The 23,559-nt window shown below is 39.4% G+C and overlaps 1 protein-coding gene across 2 annotated transcripts; it reads left to right on the forward strand.

The window, feature by feature from the left end:
- The first annotated feature begins 329 nt into the window (after positions 1–329).
- Positions 330–14,341, forward strand: LOC132142580 (von Willebrand factor A domain-containing protein 7-like). Of its 2 annotated transcripts, none has more exons than XM_059552548.1 (14): positions 330–534; positions 1,138–1,422; positions 1,541–1,634; positions 1,825–1,953; positions 3,368–3,554; positions 3,682–3,851; positions 5,360–5,472; positions 5,682–5,798; positions 7,636–7,827; positions 11,107–11,239; positions 12,451–12,603; positions 13,191–13,286; positions 13,425–13,690; positions 13,841–14,341. In XM_059552548.1, exons 1-14 carry the CDS (start codon positions 337–339, stop codon positions 14,204–14,206), a joined length of 2,499 nt encoding a protein of 832 aa, XP_059408531.1. In that variant the 5' UTR covers positions 330–336; the 3' UTR covers positions 14,207–14,341. The 2 variants fall into 2 exon arrangements, with proteins under 2 accessions (XP_059408531.1, XP_059408532.1); XM_059552549.1 differs by having other exon boundaries at positions 5,426–5,472.
- Positions 14,342–23,559: the final 9,218 nt, after the last annotated feature.

Here is a 23,559-nt window from a genome sequence, read left to right on the forward strand (position 1 = left end):
ATTAACAAGTTTATGCATAAAATCGGTGTGCCATGAGGCTTAAATCTAAAATGAGTCTAACTGGATTCACCACTTTCACTTTCAGTCTTTAGTGTTATGAAGAACCAGTTTGTTGTATAGACAGCTACATAGGCATACGCAAACACAATTAACCACCACAAGGGTCAACATTTTATTAGAGAGACACTTGACTTAATCTGCAGGTTTGAGTCACAATGAAGTCTGTTATAGAGACAGAAAAAAATAATGTATGGCATATTTCATTAAAAATAAATAACACAAAACGAATTAATTTTCATAATGATTTTTTTTACCCCATAGTCGTTGTGGACAGCCATGATTTCACTGGTTGTAGTGGCTGTATTTCTCCTCCAGGGGGCTCTATTTCAGCCCCCTCAGGCAGCAGCATTCAAAATCTTCCTTACTGATGAATCCCTCACACATCATCAAATCACTGAGGCAGCTTTCCTCCGCAAGATGGCAGAGGTGTGCCGAAATGTAGCCACAGCCCGGGGAAAAGACTTTACGCTACCTGTAAGAAAAGAATATGAGCGTGAACTCGTTTGGAAACGGCATTCTGTTTACAAACTATTTGATCAGAACTCATATATTTGAAGAATGTCAGGTAGATTGGTTTAGCTAGACTTAATTATATTTGTGTAAATGTATCCCAATATTAATTTGTTACTCTGAATTTTAGAGTTTTAGAATTTTTGTTTGCAGTTGCAAACTGAGACACAAGTTAAACTTTTTGCTGAAATCAACCGCAGACTGTTAGCATTCCCATTCATCTTATTAGCACTTGCTCAGCAACTTTCCATAGCCTACCAAAAAAAAAAAAAAAAATGGCCACAAGAATGTAAGCCATCACAAGCACTACTGCTGTAAACTTATTTTTTTTTACAATATTTATTACATATGTCACCATTATCCAAACAGATATACGTTTAGTTAAAAATAAATTAACTTGACGATATCAAGGATGAAGTGTATTCTGTACAGTTTATGGCCAGAATTATTAGTTAATAATCAGACTTTTCGTTTAATCATGAACATTAATCATGCATTTTATGGCAGTTAAAAGGCTGCAAAGTGTTAACAATTTATTTTTCTGTACATCCAACTCGTCACCTCCAGATCAACAGCAAACTGACTGCAACTACCGTCCAGAGAGCCTGCTCAAATGCATATTCTTCCCTCTTGAAACTATCCTCTTTCAATCTGGCTATTGTTCAGACTTCCCTTAGCAATGCAGCTGTGGATAGAAAGCAGTTCAGTACTGCTCACCATTTCGATGATGAAGATTTCAAAAATGGACGAGACCTCATTACTAAGGGCGTAGCTTCTGTGAAAGTCAGCATCAAAAAGGGGAACTATTTGTCTGCCCGCACCAGTCTTGGGGCTGTATGTCATACTTTACAGGTATGGTTGCCCTTAAAACCATTCTACTCTACATTATAGAACTGTGCATTTAATTAAGCAGCTTTTTTCTCAAACACTGTTAAGAACAATCTAGCAAACAGATGTGTTTTGTGTGCAGGATTTCTATAGCCACAGTAACTGGGTGGAACTGGGAAGCACTGCTCCTTTCAGCACACTGATCAAACCTGACCTTCCTCTCGACAATATAGCAGGTACTGTGCTGTATTGTCATTTTTTTTTAATTCTGTTCATCTCAGAATTACCGATTTTTACCCAGTCACTTGTATCATATATTAGTTAGCCATCGTTACAATTATATGCGTATGTCAAAAAAATAATTTGTGACACTTGAATACTGTGCAATTCTACCAACACTTTATGGATGGATGGATGGATGTCTAGGTCCCAACACAAAAACATGCAGAAACTGTGTTGGAAAAAACTGCAGTGACAATATTCTCCCAGATGTACTGCAGCAGAAGACATTAACTTCTGGATATTTCCACTTGATTTTATCATCAAAACCTGCAGGTAAGTACTGGCATTAGCTCTGGGACACTGTAAACCCTGTCACTGTAAAACCGAACAGTGAAATTAATCAAATGAAATTAGTTAATTGCACTCAAGTAATAATGAAAGTTCATTGGACTATATTTAAATAAGTTCTGTAAACTAAAAAATTTGTTATAGTAAGGTGAACTTAAAATGATTGTCTTTTCTAGTTGCCAGCATGGTTTGCATTAGAAAACAAGGAAAATACATTTAGAAATTAAGTGTTATTTTGTGTGTTTTTACACAAGATTAACATAGAGGGACATAAATTAATACATAAATGTTGTGTTATATTAGAATTTACAAAGGTTTATGTTATGTAGGATTTGTAGTGTTACCGTTGTGGTGAAGAGTAGAGCCTGTGGTTAGGCTGAGGATGGACAGCAAAAGCCTAAATTTGAGTGTATTTCCCACATCATATGAGTTGAAAAATAGATACAATTATGAGTAAATTATTCCCTAATTATAAGTTGAGAAATATTATTATTTAAGATAACACTGAGATAATTTAACTGGAATTATAATTTTTAAGTTTATGTAAACTTAAAACATTTAAAAAAAAATCACTTAAATGTTTTTGTGTAATCCGTTACAAAATATTTTTTGAGTTCTGTGAACTTATTACACTGTAAACCCTGATAAGTTCACAGAACTCAAAAAAATATTTTGTAACAGATTACACAAAAACATTTAAGTTATGTTTTTAAATGTTTTCAGTTTACATGAAATTAAAAATTACATTTGCCTTGAATTATCTCAGTTATCTTATAAATATTGATATTTCTCACCTTATAATTAGAGAGTAATTCACCCAAATTTTTCTCAATTTTTCAACTCCTGTAATGTGGGAAATACACTCAAATTTAGTCATTTGCTGTCCAGCCTCAGCCTAACCACAGGCTCTACTCTTCACCACAACGGTAACACTACAAAACCAACATAACAGAAACCTTTGTAAATTCTAACATAACACAACATTTAAGTACTAACTTTTGTCCCTCTATGTTAATCTTTTGTAAAAACACACAAAATATCACTTAATTTCTACATTTATTTTCCTTGTTTTATGATGCAAAGCATGCTGGGAACTAGAAAATGCAATCATTTTAAGTTCACCTTACTACAACAACATTTTATTTATTTATTTAAATTAAGTCCAATGAACGTTCGTTATTTGAGTGCAATTAACTAATTTCCTTGATCATTTGTTCGGTTTTACAGTGATAGGTGTTTTGGATTTCAAACCAAAGTCAGAAAGTCGCTGAACTTGAGAATATGATACTTAGAGAGTTACTTTAATATTTGACTGGATAGAACAAATATATTATATATATATATATATATATAAATGTACTTCTCAACAACATTTAATTTAAAATATGTGTCTGGTCAGGCAAATGTAGCCATGGCGGCTTTTTTGACAGGACCAGTTCAACAGAACCCACTGGAGGCATTAACAAGGATGACATCAGTTCAGATCACGGCTTCCTTCACTTCCGTGCTGCTGAAATGGCTATCAATGCTACTATGGAACTACTGGAAGATATTCGACTGGCCACAGGCGACCAAGCCTTTCTTCGGTATGAGAACATTTCCCCCCCTAGTAACACTAAATAAGATATTTAGAAGAATGTCCAGAATATCCTTTTTTTATTATTAAGTAAAAGGCCTATAGACTGAACTATTCTTTCATCTCTCTTTCCTTAGACTAATGGGCCTCACTCAGACTTCAGTTCTGGCTTTTGTGTTTGACATCTCAGGCAGTTTGTCTCATTACATTGAAGTGTTCAAGAGTGTGTGTTTAAGTATCATAGACAGCAGGAGAGGAACATCAGAGGAACCTTCAGAATATGTTCTAGTCCCATTTAATGGCCAGGGTAGGTCCATTGTGCTTAAAATATGAAATATTTGTATTAAATAAGATCAAATTGTTTCAGAGACACTGCTGACAAACACAAAACACTTTCAGAAGACAATAACTCCATGGAATAGTTTTGAAAGCTGATGTTTTGTGAAAATTAGGTGATTTCCTTTCTGCAGTGTCTGCCATTTTAAAGTCTATAAGTCTATCCCTCACAGCCTATAGTTTTCTACCATATATATATATATATATATATATATATTTATTAGGGCTGGTAAGCGATTACAATTTTTAATCTAATTAATTACATGATGTGGTGATTAATTAATCCAAAGCATCAAACAGAGATTACAAAAAGTAGGTTCAGCAAGAAATATTTTGTTTGATCAAATTTATTATACTCTTTTGGACCATGTGAGTAAATGATGACAGAATTGTCATTTTGGTTGGATGAACTATAACTTTAATAATGTATTTTCTTAATATTATTATTATTACTGGAAAAATATTACATTATGCCTCTAATTAAATTATACTCTAAATAATAAACTAAAACTGCCAGTATAGGTGGTGGTAAATGTCTTAATGATTAAGTCGTCGAGTCATTTATTCATTCGTTTGATTCGTTCAAATGCATGGCTGATTCATTAATGAGTGAAGTAAAGGGTTCTTTATGAATGGTTCATTGAATCATTAGGCTTGTTCGACTTGAAGCAGATCATCACCATCAGACTGATCAGTGTGTGATATCAAAGAACCGCAAGAGCTTTAGATGGCATAGACTACTTCTGCTTTTGAATAGCTCTCGCGGTACTTTGACGTCATACAACATTCAGTTTGTGCAGCGCCACTTTAAAAACAAAGTGTATGCCAATGGTTCAATGCACCAAATGGATCACCAAATTCGTTCAAAACATGGATTAACAAATGAAATGCCACTGTGGGTTGCTTGGGTATGAACAGTTTTGATTTGTCTTTATATTTTGGTTGGCAAAATTGAGCAAAACACGCAACATTGTGTTTAAAATAACACAATATTAACTTCTTAATGAACTGTTGTTTAAGATGAGTATCACATTTGCACTCGTGTGATATTGCACTTAGACTACAGCTCAAGTGATATTTCTTAACTGTGAGGTAAATATGAGACACAATTTCAAACAGGGGCATTTAGCCACATATCTCGAATTTTAGGGATATTTTCTAGGCTCCATCACGCAGTAAGTTGTTGCCCTGCCACATATTAGTCAATGGACTGTATGAAATGGCGGATAATCCACATAGGTCTGGGGTGGGGCAGGTGCGTTGAATGCGTTAATAATTTTAAGGCATTATTTTAATTCATAATTTTGATGAACGTGTTAAATTACCAGCCCTAATATATATATATATATATATATATATATATATATATATATATATTTATATATATGTGGGTGAGATACATGGATCAGGCACAGCTTCTTTTTTAAAATGCATTTTGCATGTTCTTGGTCTCTGTAATGTGTGCATTTCTGATGACAGGTTCTGGACCTTTGAAAAGGACTGCAAAAGCAGATGCATTCAAAGAATATATTAATTCACTTTCAGCATCAGTTTGTGGAAACTTCTCAGACATGTTCCTGTCAGGACTCCTGGTGTGTCTTTTGGACCATGATTTAAATCCTCACTCAGCCTGAAAAAGTTCACACTGAAATTAGTACACACAAAACAAATGTTATGAAAGATTAGATAGAAAATCATTGTGAATAATTAGGTGGAGCTTTGAAATCCATAATAAATAATGAGTCAACCAGGTGATTATACTCTTAAAGCTTCCTGTTTGTTCTGTTTCATGAATCTATAGTTGACACTGACAAGAGCTCCTCCATCATCAGACATTTTTGTTTTAACTGATGCTTCAGCAAAGGACACGGAATTAAAAAGTGCAGTTAAGGCCATGATAGAAAGCACCAAGTCAACAGTGAGTGCCTGCAGATCACTTGTGTTATCACTGTTTGGTTTGTTATTTCAGTTTTGCAACTGATGTGTTACTGTCTACAAACATGTTCAATTTGTTAATGCATTAGGTATCATGAACCAACAATAAACAATAATATATATACAAATCAATATTAAGAAATTTACAAACCCGATTACAAAAAAGTTGGGACGCTGTGCAAATTGTGAGTAAAAAAGAAATGGAATATTTTACATTTCTCATAAACTTTATTTTATTCACAATAGAATAAAGATAACATATCAAATGTTGAAAGTGAGACATTTTGAAATGTCATGCCAAATACTGGCTCATTTTGGATTTCATGAGAGCTACACATTGCAAAAAAGTTGGGACAGGTAGCAATAAGAAGCCGGAAAAGTTAAATGTACATATAAGGAACCGCTGAAGGACCAATTTGCAACTTATTACGTCAATTGGCAACATGATTGGGTATAACAAGAGCCTCTCATAGTGGCAGTGTCTCTCAGAAGTCAAGATGGGCAGAGGATCACCAATTCCCCCAATGCTGCAACCAAAAATAGTGGAGCAATATCAGAAAGGAGTTTCTCAGAGAAAAATTGCAAAGAGTTTGACGTTATCATCATCTACAGGGCATAATATCATCCAAAGATTCAGAGAACCTGGAACAGTGCGTAAGGGTCAAGGCCGGAAAACCATACTGGATGCCCGAATGGTTTTTCGGGCCCTTAGATGGAACTGCATCACATACAGGAATGCTACTGTAATGGAAATCACAACATGGGCTCAGGAATACTTCCAGAAAACATTGTCGGTGAACAAAATCCACCGTGCCGTTCGCCGTTGCCGACTAAAACTCTAAAGGTCAAAAAAGAAGCCATATCTTAACACGATCCAGAAGTGCAGGTATTTTCTCTGGGCCAAGTCTCATTTAAAATGGTCTGTGGCAAAGTGGAAAACTGTTCTGTGGTCAGACGAATCAAAATTTGAAGTTCCTTTTGGAAAACTGGGATGCCACGTCATCCGGACTAAAGAGGACAAGAACAACCCAAGTTGTTATAAGCGCTCAGTTCAGAAGCCTGCATCTCTGATGGTATGGGGTTGCATGAGTGCGTGTGGCATGGGCAGCTTACACATCTGGAAAGGCACCATCAATGCTGAAAGGTATATCCAAGTTCTAAAACAACATATGCTCCCATCCAGACATCGTCTCTTTCAGGGAAGACCTTGCATTTTTCAACATGACAATGCCAGAACACATACTGCATCAATTACAACATCATGGCTGTGTAGAAGAAGGATCTGGGTACTGAAATGGCCAACCTGCAGTCCAGATCTTTCACCCATAGAAAACATTTGGTGCATCATAGAGAGGAAGATGTGACAAAGACAAAGACAGTTGAGCAACTAGAAGCCTGTATTAGACAAGAATGGGAGAACATTCCTATTCCTAAACTTGAGCAATTTGTCTCCTGGTCCCAAGACGTTTGCAGACTGTTATAAAAAGAAGAGGAGATGCCACACAGTGGTAAACATGGCCTTGTCCCAAAGTTTTTGAGATGTGTTGATGTCATGAAATTTTAAATCAACTTATTTTTTCCTTAAAATTATTAATTTCCTCAGATTAAACATTTAATATGTCATCCATGTTGTATTCTGAATAAAATATTGAAATCTGAAACTTCCACATGATTGCATTCTGTTTTTATTCACAATTTGTAGTGTCCCAACTTTTTTGGAATCGTGTAATTTGTTTTGTTAATTGTTAGTTCATTATATATCTAATGCATTAACTGATGCAAACAAATTGAACTGTTCTCTCTTTCTTTTCACTATTCAGGTTAATTTCCTGCTTACAAGCTCCTTATTGCGTAGTGAAAAGGATGCCTCTCCATCAAGATCACTGTTTCTGTCAGATACACAGCTGTACAGTGATCTGGCCCATGTTTCTGGTGGACAGACCATAGACGTCACAAACACTACAATGTCTCAAGCCAATGCAATCATTACAGATGCTATCACTGCTGACCTGGTAATTTCTAACAATTCTTTATTATTCTCAATTATTTTTAACAATTGCTAACTCCTATTATATAACATAAATATAAATTTGCATTATGCAACTAATATTATGCTAATTTAAATGCTTTGTTGCTGTTTTATGTTGTTATTGGAAATAATTGTCACCTTTTGAGTGACCTTCATTTATATTGCACTATATACAGTACGGACTGTGTCAAAGCAGCTTGTGTTAAACAGCAAGAGTTAAACAGGAAAATAATGTTTCAATGATACACGGGTATCGTCTCAGGTTACATGTGTAACCATGGGAACTCAAGGGAACGAGACGCTGCGTCGGAGAATGCTTTGGGGAATGCCCTTCAGCATGACTGTCCTTGAATCATGTGTGTAATCAGTCCAATAGAGGGGCAAGATGTCACAGGTGGGAGACGTCAGAGAGCAGGAAGCTTAAAAGCACGTGCAGTTAAACCAGCATTTAGCCTGTAGGAATGAAGCAAGAGCCGCCAGGGATGCTGGAAGTATGGCCCCGAGATGCAGCATCTCATTCCCTCGAGGAAATATGGTTGCATACGTAACCTGAGACGTTCCTCTTCAGGAACTTGAGCTGCTTCGGAGAAAGCTTTGGGGAATGAGAATGCTCACACCGACAGACTTTCAAATCTCTGCCTAGTGTGGAAGAAGCCAAGAGAAGGAGCCAGGAGCCTGACAGTAATCAGGGACAACCCATCCAATGGCCAAACTTCAGTGAGGAGTGAGTCTTGACCCCCAAGTAAGGGGAGGTCAGAGGACTCGAGGCTTTAGGATAGCATCCTGATCCACCACTTAGTATAAGCTTCTTCTGCGCACTGCAGAGGAAAAGTGTAACCAGAGGGTATCTGCCCACTGACTGGCCACAGAGAGTGGCGCGGTAGGCCACAATGGCCGCCACGTAGACCTTCAGGGTGGATTGGGTCAACCCTGCGGAGAGAGGGCCTGCAGGAACTATAGAACTGTACACACCTCCACAGAGACCACACCTACAGCCTCCAAGCTCTGTGTGGGGGTATGCCCTCCACCTCCGAGAGGAGATCTCTCCTGACGGGAACCTCCCATGGAGTCCTGTCAAAGTGAGAAATCAGGCCCAAGAACCGTACCCGGCCCAGCCAGAATGGGGCTACTAACAGCAGCCGGACTCCGTCCCCACACACTCTCTCCAGAACTCCCGGGAGCAGAGCAGTCAGGGGAAAAATGTACAGATGAAGCCTCGGCCACGTCTGTACCATGGCGTCCAGCCCCAGTGGAGCTGGATGAGTCAGAGAGAACCAGAGGGGACAGTGCTCTCTCGAGTCGCAAAAAGATCCACCCAAGCCTGGCCAAAACTCTCCAACACTGCCACCATTCCCCGGGCCTTGGCAGAAAACTTAATACAAGACGTAGTCAGCCAGATGATGAACATTATTAACAGCAATTATTATATGATGCAATCACACTTGTAGCAATATTTATTAGTTCTGTTTGTTGATTCAGGGTTAGCATCATTGGGGGTCCTCTAAGGGGGTCAGCATCATCTCTTCTCAGGTGTTCTGGATCCAGACTGGAGCTTGTGTAAATCCCGTGGCAAAACAGAGAAACGATTAGAGACATGATTAGCGTAGCTGCTGTTCCAACAAAGCAAAATTAATTAGTTTAACCCAAGCTAAAGAATAAGAATGCACATTCGATCAGATGCAACTGCAGTCACAATTTATGAGATGCATTATTCGAATTCTTGGCGAAAGAGATGTGTTTTTAATCAAGATTTGACCAGAGAGAGTGTGTCTGAACCCCGAACATTATCAGGAAGGCTATTCCAGAGTTTGGGAGCCAAATGTGAAAAAGCTCTACCTCCTTTAGTGGACTTTGCTATTCTAGGAACTACCAAAAGTCCAGCGTTTTGTGTTCTTTGTGACCTTAGGTAGAGTGATGGATTGTAACGTGGTAGAGGACTAGTTAGGTACGCAGGAGCTAAACCATTTAGGGCCTTATAGGTAAGTAATAATAATTTGTAACTGATACAGAACTTAATAGGTAGCCAGTGCAGAGATTGTAAAATTGGGGTAATATGATCATTTTTTTCTTGACCTGGTAAGGACTCTAGCTGCTGCATTTTGGACTACCTGTAGCTTGTTTATTGAAGATGCAGGACAGCCACCTAGAAGTGCATTACAATAGTCCAGTATATAGGACGATGGTCCTCAGACCCACATCGTCTACTAGGAAGACTAGACCAGAGCCTGCTCGTGGCAGGACCCCATGAAGCACACTTGGCAGGGACTCCCACACCGCCATGTGACCTCCTAAGGGAACCAGTCTCGTGAGACCTGCCTCTTGTCGAGAAAAGCACAATCAGCCCCCCAAGAGCCGACTGCGCGAGCTCCACTCCTCATTAATGCTGCTCATTATAATATCAGGCATAATATGCTTGTGTAACTGATGCTGTTGTGCAACTGATGCTTGTTCAACTGGTGCATCCATTGATGCCCTCCACATCAATCTCCTCAGAGAAAGACTGGCAGAGTGTCGCGCCCTCTCACTGGTGTGAAAGTACTGCAACATGGGCTTCTGAACCCTCGAGAGCGGGCGCTGGATCTGGTGTTTAAGAAAGAAGATAGGGACTTGCTCTTCTACATTCATTCCACCAAATCCGAAAGTGAAACCCATGAGCACAATCACCTCTTCGCCTCGGCAAAAGCGGGGCTGGCACTGCAAGAAATGCCATTGAAGGCTCCCTCCTCAAATAGAGCCTTCTGAGAGTGAAGCAAAACGCTTGCATCGCAGTCGTCAACTCCCTCGAGAGCTGATTCTGCATGCATCACTCTCAAGCAGACAACACACAAACTGAGTGTGTCCCTACCCCCTCTATGACGTCTCACCCATCCATTGGACTGATTACACACCTTATTCAGGGCCGGTCCAATATGAACCAATATGGTGTAGTTTAATTCCAGGCAGCAACACAAGCCAAATTGTGGATTGGTATAGTTCAGAATATTCATCCAGTTCCTTCTCCTTGGTGATTGGGATCCATAAGTCCAGTGTTTGGTGGGGCTGAAGCTGGAGAGGACTTGTCTAGTTTTCATTGTCTTTGCTGATGATTTGTGTCAATGGACGTCTAGTTCACGAGGTCTTCACAGGGTATCTATCTCTAGGGCTCATATAGTTGTTATGGTCTCCACTAACATCTAAGGCATTTGTGGTTGTCTCTAGGTGCTGATCCACCACCTGGTTTGGATGTGTGGTCTAATTGTTTCCCAAATGTGTTTTTTTGAAGGTAACTGTTATACAGGTAGAGAGAAGTTCAGCCATGGAAGAAAACTTTAGTTTTGTGCTGGATCCATCTCTGTCCAACACGACAGTGTATATCACTGGAGACTCTCCAGTCTTTACCCTTTACAGTCCTACAGGTACAGTACAGCAACACATTATGAACAGAGTGCTTATTTATGTGCTTAATGAATCAGTTTTTCTGTGCTTAACTGATCATGTAACAGTAAGGCCCAATCCCAATTCTACCCCTTAGCCCTTCCCCTTTCCCCTACCCCTCCATTTCGCGCGTTCACGTGAAGGGGTAGGGGTGTCTCGATTCTCTTTTGGTTGGAGGGGAAGGGGTAAGGGGAAGGGCCAGATAGCCCTTCAAACGGAGATTTTTAGGGACCACACTTCAAACGAAGGGGTATGAATTATCTCGGCAACAAAAAGACACATAAACGTAAGCTTTTTTGGCATAAATAAAGATTTTAACGAAAAGTAATCATTTGTTTTATGTTACATTCAATTGTAAGTTCATATTAACACTTATGTTACCCAAAGAAATGTTTGCAAAAAATTGCTAATATTTGCTAACGTCATATCATTACAGACTGCATGATAGTGCTACAGCATATGTCTGATCAAGGCGATAACTGCCGTAGACATTGATGGGGGCTAATCCTCCCAATAATTAGAAATTGCTAAACCATTTTCTCAAATATTATCTATTCAAGAGAGAGAGAGAGAGATGTAAATTGCGTGTATTCGTGTCTGTGCGTATATATTTTTAGAGTGAGTTAACTTAAAAACAGCTATTGTATCCTCTCGTCGCTGGAAAATATAATGTAGCGATTCAGTATTTAAACTGTATTTAATAAAAGTCGTGGGGCAGCGCTGACAAGTTTATTTTCTCCTGGATGTGTGAGCTGCGCGATTTCTGATCTATGTGTCATGTCATATGTGTCAGTAAGCAGCTCATTAATACAGAACGATAATTAAAGACTCTAATGCACACCAGCACATGTGTGTATTGTAAGAGCTAGACGACGAATGATTGGCGTTTGATGGAAGTGGTGTCCCAATCCTTAGGGGAATATTTTCTCCCCTACCCCTTGACACTCTGTTTCAAGGGACAAGGGGAAGGGGTAGGCGGAGGGGTAGAGGAAGAGGAAGGGGTAAAAAATAGAATTGGAATTGGGCCTAAATAACATATAATTATTGTGTGTCAGTGTTTGGTTTGGTGCTGCACTCCTTTGGTTCCTGCTGCTTACAATACTGTAGATCCTCAGCTCTACTCTCCATCCCTGTGTAACCACATCCGTGACAGTGCCACTCTTAACGTAATGTTTTGTCCCTACACTTTCAGGTGTGTCTCAGTCAGGTTCAGTGGCAGATGGTCCTCTGGGCAGCATCCTGACTGTAGGGAATCTAAAGAGAGTTAAACTCAACTCTGACAACCAGACAGGAGAATGGAAGATCAGTATAAACTCCACAAGCTCCTACACCCTGAAAGTGATCGGTAAAATGTTTGTTTCTGCATGTGACTTGCTATTAGTGTTAAAAAAAAAACAGGCACTTGACTTTACACATTCAAATAAACTCATCAGTTTTGTCCATCCAAAGTACATGCAAACAAAACTATGAAATGTCGAAAAGTTTGTAGATACAATAAAACAAAGAACTAATACCTCTATCATTTTTTTTGTTCAATATTAGCTTCTGTAAACATATTGTATGGGACATGGACAGTTTAGCAGCAGGATTTTGTTTAAGTTTTTTAAGTTTCCTGCCATATAAACGGAAGGTACATTCTTGGCTACAATTACAAAATACAACTTAAATTGTCATGCTGTTGGTTATTATTATTTGGTATTATTTTTACTCTCAATTTTCCTTGTATATGAAACCATGATCCACACTCATAAAAATAGTCTTTTTTTTTTATTACATATCGCAATATTATTTACTGATTAATAAAATAGATTGATGCACCAACATAAATTATTAAGTGACAAAAAAGTGCTGTGCAAAAGGCTTTGTGGGATCCTCAATTTGCAAAAACAAAGGAAAAGTACATGCATGTCTACATTCCAATTGTGAATACAGGTCAGAGTTCTGTGGACGTCCTCTTTTACTTTGTGGAGATAGTTGAGGGAGGTCATGGAGACTCATGGGGACAGAGTTTCACTCGCCCTTTTATTGGTAAAATACTGATATCTTCCTCAAATATATGTATATTTAAATTTCTAAATTATATCCAAACAATATGACAATTTGTATTTATTTATTTATTTTCCCCAAAACAATTCTTTTCAAAGTATTTTTCTGATTGCTGATCAGGTCGGAATGCTACTTTCTATGTCTCTGTGACTGGAAGAGATTCGGTCATAGTGACTGACGTGCTTCTAGTTAAAGCTTCAGGATCTGATGTTGTTAATGGAACTGTCAAAGCTGTCAGTGCGACAGACTTCCTGGTCAACATTAACAGAATCCCTGAGTGGGCGTTTGTGGTGCAGCTGAAAGGGCTGTTGAATGACTCGTCATCAGTTAGTCGATTCCAGAGACAGTCACCCACCCAGCATAAAGGATCTAGAATAACAGTCATGGTGAGAACTATATGGTAAAATGCTGTTTAAACACAACAAACTTATTTAAAAACAATATTTTACATTACAGTTAGTATAAAAACTGAGTTTTAAAAACTCATCACTGTTTAAGACAAATAACATGCATTCACCATATCTGTTGCTCCACAGGCCCAATCACAGAACATTACACAGCCTGGAGTCCCATTGAGTCTCAACTTTACAGTGGCCACTAATACTACAGGCGGCAACTACACTATCAGAGCTCTGAATGACCAGGGCTTCAGTGTGTCTTTCCCTAGCTCTCTTATCCTTGAAACAGGCGGAAGCGCTCAAGGAAGTGTGACACTGACTGCACCCTCCGACACAGAGTCAGGGACGGATGTCAAACTCACTATTGAGGCAGAAGCTCCAGGATCCACTGACCTGAATTATGTCACACTGCAACTCACTGTCTCAACAGCAAATGCTATTTTCAGTGGATGTTACTCGCTTTCTGTGTGCCTTTCTTTCTTCTTTTTGATTGTATGTTTCTAAATAACATTTAGCACAGCAAGCAGTGTATTTTAAAATATTTACTTGTCTTGAACTGTCTTGGGTAAAAGAGCCTTTGTAAATATCTAAGAATCAAGGTTAAGGTTTACTACTGATATTTCAATTTCACTTTCTGTTGTATGTAGTTGTGATTTCATTGTGTAGTATAAACTATACTCTTGATCTTTTTGAACATTTATTAAAGACAAAGTTCACATAAGGGGCATCAGCATTGTGTAAACTCTATTGGTTTTGCTTTTTACAATAGCTTCCATTCAGTTTCTCATTGGCTCAGAGGGTTCACTGAACTCCTGTCACATGAGTGTTTATAAATTATACGTATTTAGACAGTTTGGGAGAACTGAATGAATGAATTGATGTGTACAATTGTGATTTTTGATCCATCAATAATATTATATATATTTTTTTTTTAAAGCACACCTATATGCTATTCAATAATTTTAAACATTATATATTTATACACTTATTTGTAGATATAGGATACCTGAGACCAACACTTCATTCAGTGTGTTCTAGAAGAAATATACAGTCGTGGCCAAAAGTTTTGAGAATTACATAAATATTGGAAATTGGAAAAGTTGCTGCTTAAGTTTTTATAATAGCCATTTGCATATACTCCAGAATGTTATGAAGAGTGATCAGATGAATTGCATAGTCCTTCTTTGCCATGAAAATTAACTTAATCCCAAAAAAACCTTTCCACTGCATTTCATTGCTGTCATTAAAGGACCTGCTGAGATAATTTCAGTAATTGTCTTGTTAACTCAGGTGAGAATGTTGACGAGCACAAGGCTGGAGATCATTATGTCAGGCTGATTGGGTTAGAATGGCAGACTTGACATGTTAAAAGGAGGGTGATGCTTGAAAATCATTGTTCTTCCATTGTTAACCATGGTGACCTGCAAAGAAACGCGTGCAGCCATCGTTGCGTTGCATAAAAATGGCTTCACAGGCAAGGATATTGTGGCTACTAAGATTGCACCTAAATAAACAATTTATAGGATCATCAAGAACTTCAAGGAAAGAGGTTCAATTCTTGTAAAGAAGTCCTCAGGGTGTCCAAGAAAGTCCAGCAAGCGCCAGGATCATCTCCTAAAGAGGATTCAGCTGCGGGATCGTAGTTCCACCAGTGCAGAGCTTGCTCAGGAAAGGATGTGTGAGCGCATCTGCACGCACAGTGAGGCAAAGACTTTTGGAAGATGGCCTGATGTCAAGAAGGGCAGCAAAGAAGCCACTTCTATCCAAAAAAACATCAGGGACAGATTGATCTTCTGCAGAAAGTATAGTGAATGGACTGCTGAGGACTGGGGCAAAGTCATATTCTCCGATGAAGCCCCTTTCCGATTGTTTGGGGTATCTGGAAAAAGGCTTGTCCAGAGAAGAAAAGGTGAGCGCTACCTTCAGTCCTGTGTCATGCCAACAGTAAAGCATCCTGACACCATTCATGTGTGGGGTTGCTTCTCATCCAAGGGAGTGGGCTCACTCACAATTCTGCCCAAAAACACAGCCATGAATAAAGAATGGTACCAAAACACCCTCCAACAGCAACTTCTTCCAACAATCCAACAACAGTTTGGTGAAGAACAATGCATTTTCCAGCACGATGGAGCACCGTGCCATAAGGCAAAAGTGATAACGGTGGCTCGGGGAACAGAATGTTGAAATTTTGGGTCCATGGCCTGGAAACTCCCCAGATCTTAATCCCATTGAGAACTTGTCGTCAATCCTCAAGAGGCGGGTGGACAAACAAAAACCCACTAATTCTGACAAACTCCAATAAGTTATTATGAAAGAATGGGTTGCTATCAGTCAGGATTTGGCCCAGAAGTTGATTGACAGCATGCCCAGACGAATTGCAGAGGTCCTGAAAAAGAAGGGCCAACACTGCAAATACTGACTCTTTGCATAAATGTCATGTAATTGTCGATAAAAGCCTTTGAAACGTATGAAGTGCTTGTAATTATATTTCAGTACATCACAGAAACAACTGAAACAAAGATCTAAAAGCAGTTTAGCAGCAAACTTTTTGAAAACTAATATTTATGTAATTCTCAAAACTTTTGGCCACAACTGTAGATTCTACAGTGTCTAACACTTAGGTTTCATCCATCATCCAAAACTAGATCCAAGTAAACTGGAAAATTATAGGCCTATTTCAAATCTTCCATTTATGTCTAAAATTTTAGAAAAAGTTTTGTCTGCTCAATTGAGCTCCTTACTGCAAAAAATGATCTGTATGAAGAATTTCAGGTTTCAGGCCCCACCATAGCACAGAAACTGCACTTGTTAAAATTACAAATGACCTGCTTCTTGCATCAGATCAAGGCTGCATCTCATAGTTTTACTTGATCTTAGTGCTGCATTCGACACCATAGATCATGACATACTCATAGATCGAGTACAAAACTATACAGGTATTCAAGGGCCAGCTCTAAGATGGGTTAGATCATACCTGTCCGATCGCTACCATTTTGTTTATTTAAATGGAGAGACATCTCATTTATCACCAGTAAAATATAGAGTGCCACAAGGATCCATCCTAGGTCCCCTTCTATTTTCAATATACATGTTGCCCCTTGGTAATATTATTAGAAAATACGGAATTAGCTTCCACTGTTATGCTGATGATACTCAGCTATATATCTCAACGAGACCAGATTCAACTTCTAAATTATCTAAGCTAACAGAATGTGTAAAAAATTTAAAAGATTGGATGACAAATAATTTTCTCCTATTAAATTCGGATAAGACAGAGATATTAATTATTGGACCAAAAAACAGTACACAGAATCTTGTAGATTACAATTTGCAACTAGACATATGTACTAGGGGTGTAACGATTCACTCGTTTTCTCTTACAAACCCTGTCGATTCATATGCATCGATCTTGAAACATGATTTTTGAATCGTGAATCGCCGATCTTGGACAGTAATCGATTCAAAATGCTAAGAATCGAATGAATCGCGATTTCTATAGCGATTCAATGTTTTCAAAATGTATACACATTAAATTACTACATGCACGAATTAATTGAGACCTTGAAGAGTGTTCGTGAATCGTCTTATATCTGTCCTTCACGCGCTCCACTGTTAACCGCCTGATGCTGTGTTCACACCAAACGCGAATAGAGCGTCTGGCGCGAATGATTTCAATGTTAAGTCAATGCAAAGGCGCGTTTACGCGCGTCTGGAGGTCTCGCGGTGCGAATGGGGCGTTTAGTCACAGGATTGCGCTCGCGCTCCGTTCGTCTCTGACGCAGCTGACGTGTGATCTATAGGACTCGTGGCGTAATGCTAAGGTGAAGTAGTTTTACTTTTCTGTAGTTTGTCAATGGCTCTCTGCATCTTACCGACGGAGTTACCGGAGCCGTCGACAGCTGTATTTATTGCATGGACGGAGCAGAAATGTAAGTGTCTAAATCATACGCACAGATCCATTGAATGATAAATGTTTTTAAACAATAATACATTTTTTTATTTATATTGCACTTTACACATGAAGAACACATCTCAAAATGCTACAGGTGCACAGATAAAATAACTGAACATAAAAACAGTCAAAAACAGCATTAAAACAGAATTATATTAAGAAAATGCAATACAAAATAAGTGAGTCTTTAAATTATTTTTAAAAACCTCAATAGATTGTGGCGTCCTTAGGTGGTTGGGGAGGGTATTCCACAGTCGAGGTGCAGCCACCTGGAAGGCCCTATCTCCCATAGTGCGGAGTTTGGACTTGGGGACCTGGAGTTGGTGGCTATCAGAGGAACGGCAATGTCGGGTTGAGTTTTGCCTATTGATGAGGTCTTGGAGGTACACTGGTGCGCTACCGTAGACACACTGATAGGTCAGGAGACATATCTTGTACTCAATCCTGAACCTAACAGGAAGCCAGTGAAGTTTATAGAGGATGGGTGTGATGTGCTCAGATTTACGCACCCTCATCAGAACCCTGGCAGCACAGTTCTGAATGTACTGCAGTCTCTGCAGGCTCCTGCCAGGGATCCCGATGAGGAGTGCATTGCAGTAGTCGAGCCTGGAGGAGACAAAGGCATGAACCAGCTTCTCTGAATCAGAAAAGGAGAGGGAGGGGCGGAGTTTGGAGATATTCTGGAGATGAAAGAATGCAGTCTTACAGATATGTTGGATGTGGGTGTTAAATGATAGGTGGGGGTCAAACCGAACCCCCAGGTTTGTTATAGAGGATGTGAGAGAAATGTTATGGCCAGCAAATGAGTAAATGATCAGGGTGGAGGATCAGAGTTGGTGTGGGGTCCCAATGAGGAGACCTTCAGTTTTGGAGCTGTTTAGCTGAAGGAAGTTGTCAGTCATCCATGACTTTGTGTCCTCCAGGCAAGCAGTTAGAGTGGGGAGTGATGATGTAGGGGATGTGGGGTCCAACCTGACATAGAGCTGAGTATCATCAGCATAGCAGTGGAAGGCAACTCCATGCTTGCTTATGATGTGGCCCAGGGGAAGCATATAAATGGAGAAAAGGGTGGGGCCGAGGACCGAACCCTGAGGCACTCCACATGTGACTGTGTGGGGCCTCGACCTGGCTCCCCCCAGGGCCACATACTCAACTCTATCAGTCAGGTAGGACTGAAACCACTGAAATGCTATGTGTGAAATGCCAATGAAGTGTTGCAGACGGTGGAGGAGGATGGCGTGGTCAACAGTGTCGAAGGCGGCTGAGAGGTCCAAGAGCAGGAGAAGGGATGGAGAGCCCTGGTCAGCGGCCACAAGCTGATCGTTTGTGACCCTGACCAGGGCTGTCTCTGTACTATGGGCGGAGCGGAAACCAGACTGGAATTTTTCATAGAGACTGTGTGAGTGAAGGTGATTGTGGATTTGGGTGGCAATTACTTTTTCAATGACTTTGGAGAGAAATGGGAGGTTAGAAATAGGCCGGTAATTTGATAAAACATCAGGATCGAGGGAGGGTTTCTTAAGCCGAGGGTTGATAAGTGCAGTTTTCAGAGAGATTGGAAAATGGCCAGATTGCAGGGAAGAGTTTATAATGGTGGTGATGAGAGGGCTTAGGAAAGTCATATTTGATTTGATCAGAGCAGTGGTAAAGGGGTCCAGTGAGCATGTTGAGGGTCTCATACTGTGTATGAGAGTCTCAACCTGTCTGTGTGTGGGGAGAATGAAATGAGAGAATGTTGGTGCTGAGGTTGAGGGGATGGATGGAATGACATTGCTGGGTGTTAGGTTAGAACTGATGGTAGTTATTTTTGTGGTGAAAGAATCAAGGAATTTATTGCACTGATCATCTGTACTGTTATTTTGCCTCAGGGTTGGTGGAATGAGAAGATGATTTATTGTTTTAAAGAGCTGTTTTGAATTTCCTGGGTTATTGTTAATGATGTTGGAATAGTATTGTGATCGTGCCTGACTGAGTAATTTGGAATATGATCTTTGGTGCTCTCTTTAAGCAGTTTTATGGACAGTCAGCCCTGAGGCAACATAACGCCTCTCAAGGACCCTCCCAGCCGCCTTCTGTCTACGCAGCGCACCAGTGTACCATGGGGCAGAGCGTGTAAAGTTTACAGTTTACAGAAAATTTGTTATAATGAGGTCCAGTATGTGCCCTTTTGTATGGGTAGGGACTGTCACGAGTTGTCTGAGATTGAGTGTATCAAGAAGTTGTAATAATTCTGTAGTATAATGAATAGTGGGAGAATTAACATGGATATTAAAGTCTCCAAGAATTGCCACATTGTTTGATGTGGTGCACACTGACATGAGTAGCTCAGTTAATTCTGAAATGAAACGTGGGTGTGGTTTAGGTGGCCGGTATATGATGATGGTTGTAAGTGGGATGGGTTTTTCGCATGTAAAAGCCAAGCATTCAAATGATGATAGCTTTGGGAATGTCACAGAGGAAAGGTGCAAATCAGAGCGATGAATAACCGCCAAACCCCCTCCACGTCCAGTACCCCTGGCTTTTTCCAGATATGTATTGCCAGAAGGACATGCTTCATTAAGTGCAGAATACACTTCTGATTTGTGCCAGGTCTCAGTGAGGCACATAAAATCAATCTTCTGATCAAAAATATAGTTGTGGATAAAGGATGACTTATTGGTAAGTGATTGGCAGTTTAACAGTTCCATTTTAATCACTGAAGATGGAGTCCACTTTACCAGAGAGCGCAGCACAGTATGGTCCACTCCGCGTTTCCCCGGGCGTGCAGTGAGTGGTTCCTCCAGCAGGGGGCCTGAGTGTGGCCGGTTATCATTTTTTTTTAGACCTGAACCATGAGAGCTCTGATGACGCATCTGATTACGTCGTTGGCACACGCCGCCAGCAGCTGTCCACAGGCTTGGAATTGAGCACTCTGGGATGCTCTGGGGGTAAACAAAACGCCGCCGTGACCCTCTATGGACGTAGCGGGGTCGGCGAAGAATGCCCAATTGCTTGAGAGCAAAGATGTTTGATGGGGCGAAGCAAGTGTTAAGTTCCAAGAGTTGGTTCGGCAGGTACCGGAGCATGGTGGATGGAAGAGGCGCTGTAATGCTACAGTTAGCAGTAATCCATGGATCCGGCAAACGTGGATGAATGATGACTATGCACACCAGGACAAGCGGCAGTGCCTGCAGCAATCCAGGGGACAAGCGTGGCACGCGTTGGAGGTGAGGGGAGCCCACGCGGACTACAGAAGACCTGGTTTAAGGACAGCCCGGATGAACAATGCGGATGAACCGAATATACAAAGGAAACTGTTAAAATTAACCACAGCATTAACAACGATCTTGAAATAAGAGCGCGAGATTTATCTGATAATCAGATGCAGGAAAGTAGCGTTTGTTTCATTAGCAAACAGACATCTGGCGCGTTTTCTCTCAGAATCATTCGCTGATGGAGAGGAAAAGTTAAATAGAGATGAAGACGTTTTCACACTGAAAGAGAAGCGATCTCGCTCTCATAGACGTGCCAGGCTATATCTGCAGCTAAACTGAATAAAAGCAGAATGAACTGATGAAACTAAAAAAAAAACACAAACAATTTATGAATGATGCAGTGCTAATTGACATTTATTACAGTACAGAAACTATAAAGTATATTTTCTACCTTATTCTGTTCAGAAAATTTAAATAATTGCTAATTAAATGTAGCCTAGTATATAAAACAATCATAAAATTGCCATTAGGAAAAAAATATTGATTACAAATGATTGATTATTGTCCAGCAGTGTATTTGATTTATTACAGCTAATTAAAAGTAATTAAAAAAAAAGATAATTCCTTGTAAAAAATTTTTTTATTATTATTATTATTATATAGGCTACATACATAAAATGATTGTATTTGACATTTCTGTCACTTCTGAAATTATGGCTACGCCCCTGGTGTGACAAAATGTTAGCTTATACATAATACTCTTAAAGCTCTTTTTTAAAAACTTGGCTTACATACATTTTTACATATGCCATGTCGCATCATTTAACTAGCATTTAACAATGGACAAAAGGTTTTTTTTTTTTCTAACCTATTGTTCTCTAACAATAAATGCTACTGTATTTTGCCCCCTGACTAAGCATTTAAAGAATTTAGTAGAAGCATTTAAATAATCTTGTGAATGCACTTAAAGAATGCAGAATCGAATCGTTATAATCGAATTGAATCGAATCGAATTGAATCGTTCTAAATTTGCAAAAATCATTCTTGAATCGAATCGAAAACCTATGAATCGTAATCGAATCGAATCGAATCGAATCGCTGCCTTGTTAAGGATTCACAGCCCTAATATGTACTGTTACTTCCTCTACAGCAGTGGTTCCCAACCTTTTTCACCTCGTGGCCCACACAACCAAACACATGGTTGCGCGGCCCACTGCAAAAAAAATAACTGACCCCGCTTTTGTTGTGTTAATAACTTAGTACTCAGAAGATAGATTGTTAACTGTATTTACTGAATGAACTAGGGCTATGCGATATGGACAAAAAAAAAACCTATCGCGCTTTCTTTGATAAATTTCGAGATTTCCATTTTAATCACAATTTTGACACACACGGATATGCTTTACAGTCATAAATGCATTCAGGATGATTTTGAAACATATTTCCAAATGAAAACCAATTAGAGCTTTATCAAAAAGTTACAGTAACATCTCTAGAACAGACATAAGTCAAAATAATCACTATAGTAAAGGTGTAACAAAATTTATAGTCTTATGGCAAAAAAATAAATAAATCCAGATCCAGTGTCCAGGGACTTTTTTTCTTTTTTGCCATGCATTGTTCATAGAGCTTATTAATTGTAGCGGTGCCTGAGGTGTTGAAATTGATTTGTTCAACATTATACAGGTTCACATGTTTGCAGTGTGCATGGCTGGACTGGCCATTGGGCATACCGGGCATTTGCCCGGTGGGCCGACGTGCTTTTTGGACCGATATCTCATACTCAAACTTTTTTTTTTTTTTTTTAAACGCCCCATAAAATTTGTACATCGGCGGCCCATTCGTTTTGTTTTGTTTTGCTTAATTGGCGGCGCTGGGTTTGTGCCGGTGTAAAGCATTGGTCAAAGTCAGTGTTAGTTTTTTTTTCTGACAGACCAGCCCATGAAACACGTATCAGCGGCCCATTGGCTCTTTTCTTGATTGACACTGGGCTGGCCCAATCACAACTTTAAACGAGTGAGCGAGCGGCAGCAGTGTCAGTGTGTATCTGTAAAAAAAGATGGGGAAGAAACGCAAGGAATGTGCAGATAAATAGCGTGAAAAAAATAGAACCAGGCCCTTAAAGCAGACACTGTAAACTGTGTCAAAATATATGTTTTCTGACCTTCATCAGCTCCTGTGGCAGATGATGATAGTGAGGACGGAGGATCAGGAGAGAGATGAGAAAGTGTAGAGCCTGCGGTAAGCATAACTACTTTCAAAACACTTAGGCCATGTCATGAGTGTAGATTATTTCCACATCTGCATAGTTGACGATTACCGCAATTCACTAGAAATTTAATAAGAGGCATTTGTAAACCATGTTTTCCGCCAAAATAAAAGCTTGATGCAGTTTGCGTCAAAATAAAAGATCATGTGCTTATCTCTTTCAAGTATAGAAATTGGTACAACTAACTAAGAAAGTTTCCTTTATTTTTTTGTGCATTTGTTTTACAAAATATGGCTATTACTGTCATTGGATTAATATTATAACTATTATTATGTATAGGTGTATACTAATGTAAATAGACACTGTACCAGATTAATGAATTTAACATTAAAATGCACAAAATTTTCTCACGGGGGGCATGCCCCCGAACCCCCCTAGAAGGACCGAGGACACACCACCATAGTTTTAACAAAAATCCTGTAAGAAACACTGGTATTGCTAT

Source organism: Carassius carassius, chromosome 6 (assembly GCF_963082965.1).
Source record: "Carassius carassius chromosome 6, fCarCar2.1, whole genome shotgun sequence".
NCBI lineage: Eukaryota > Metazoa > Chordata > Actinopteri > Cypriniformes > Cyprinidae > Carassius > Carassius carassius.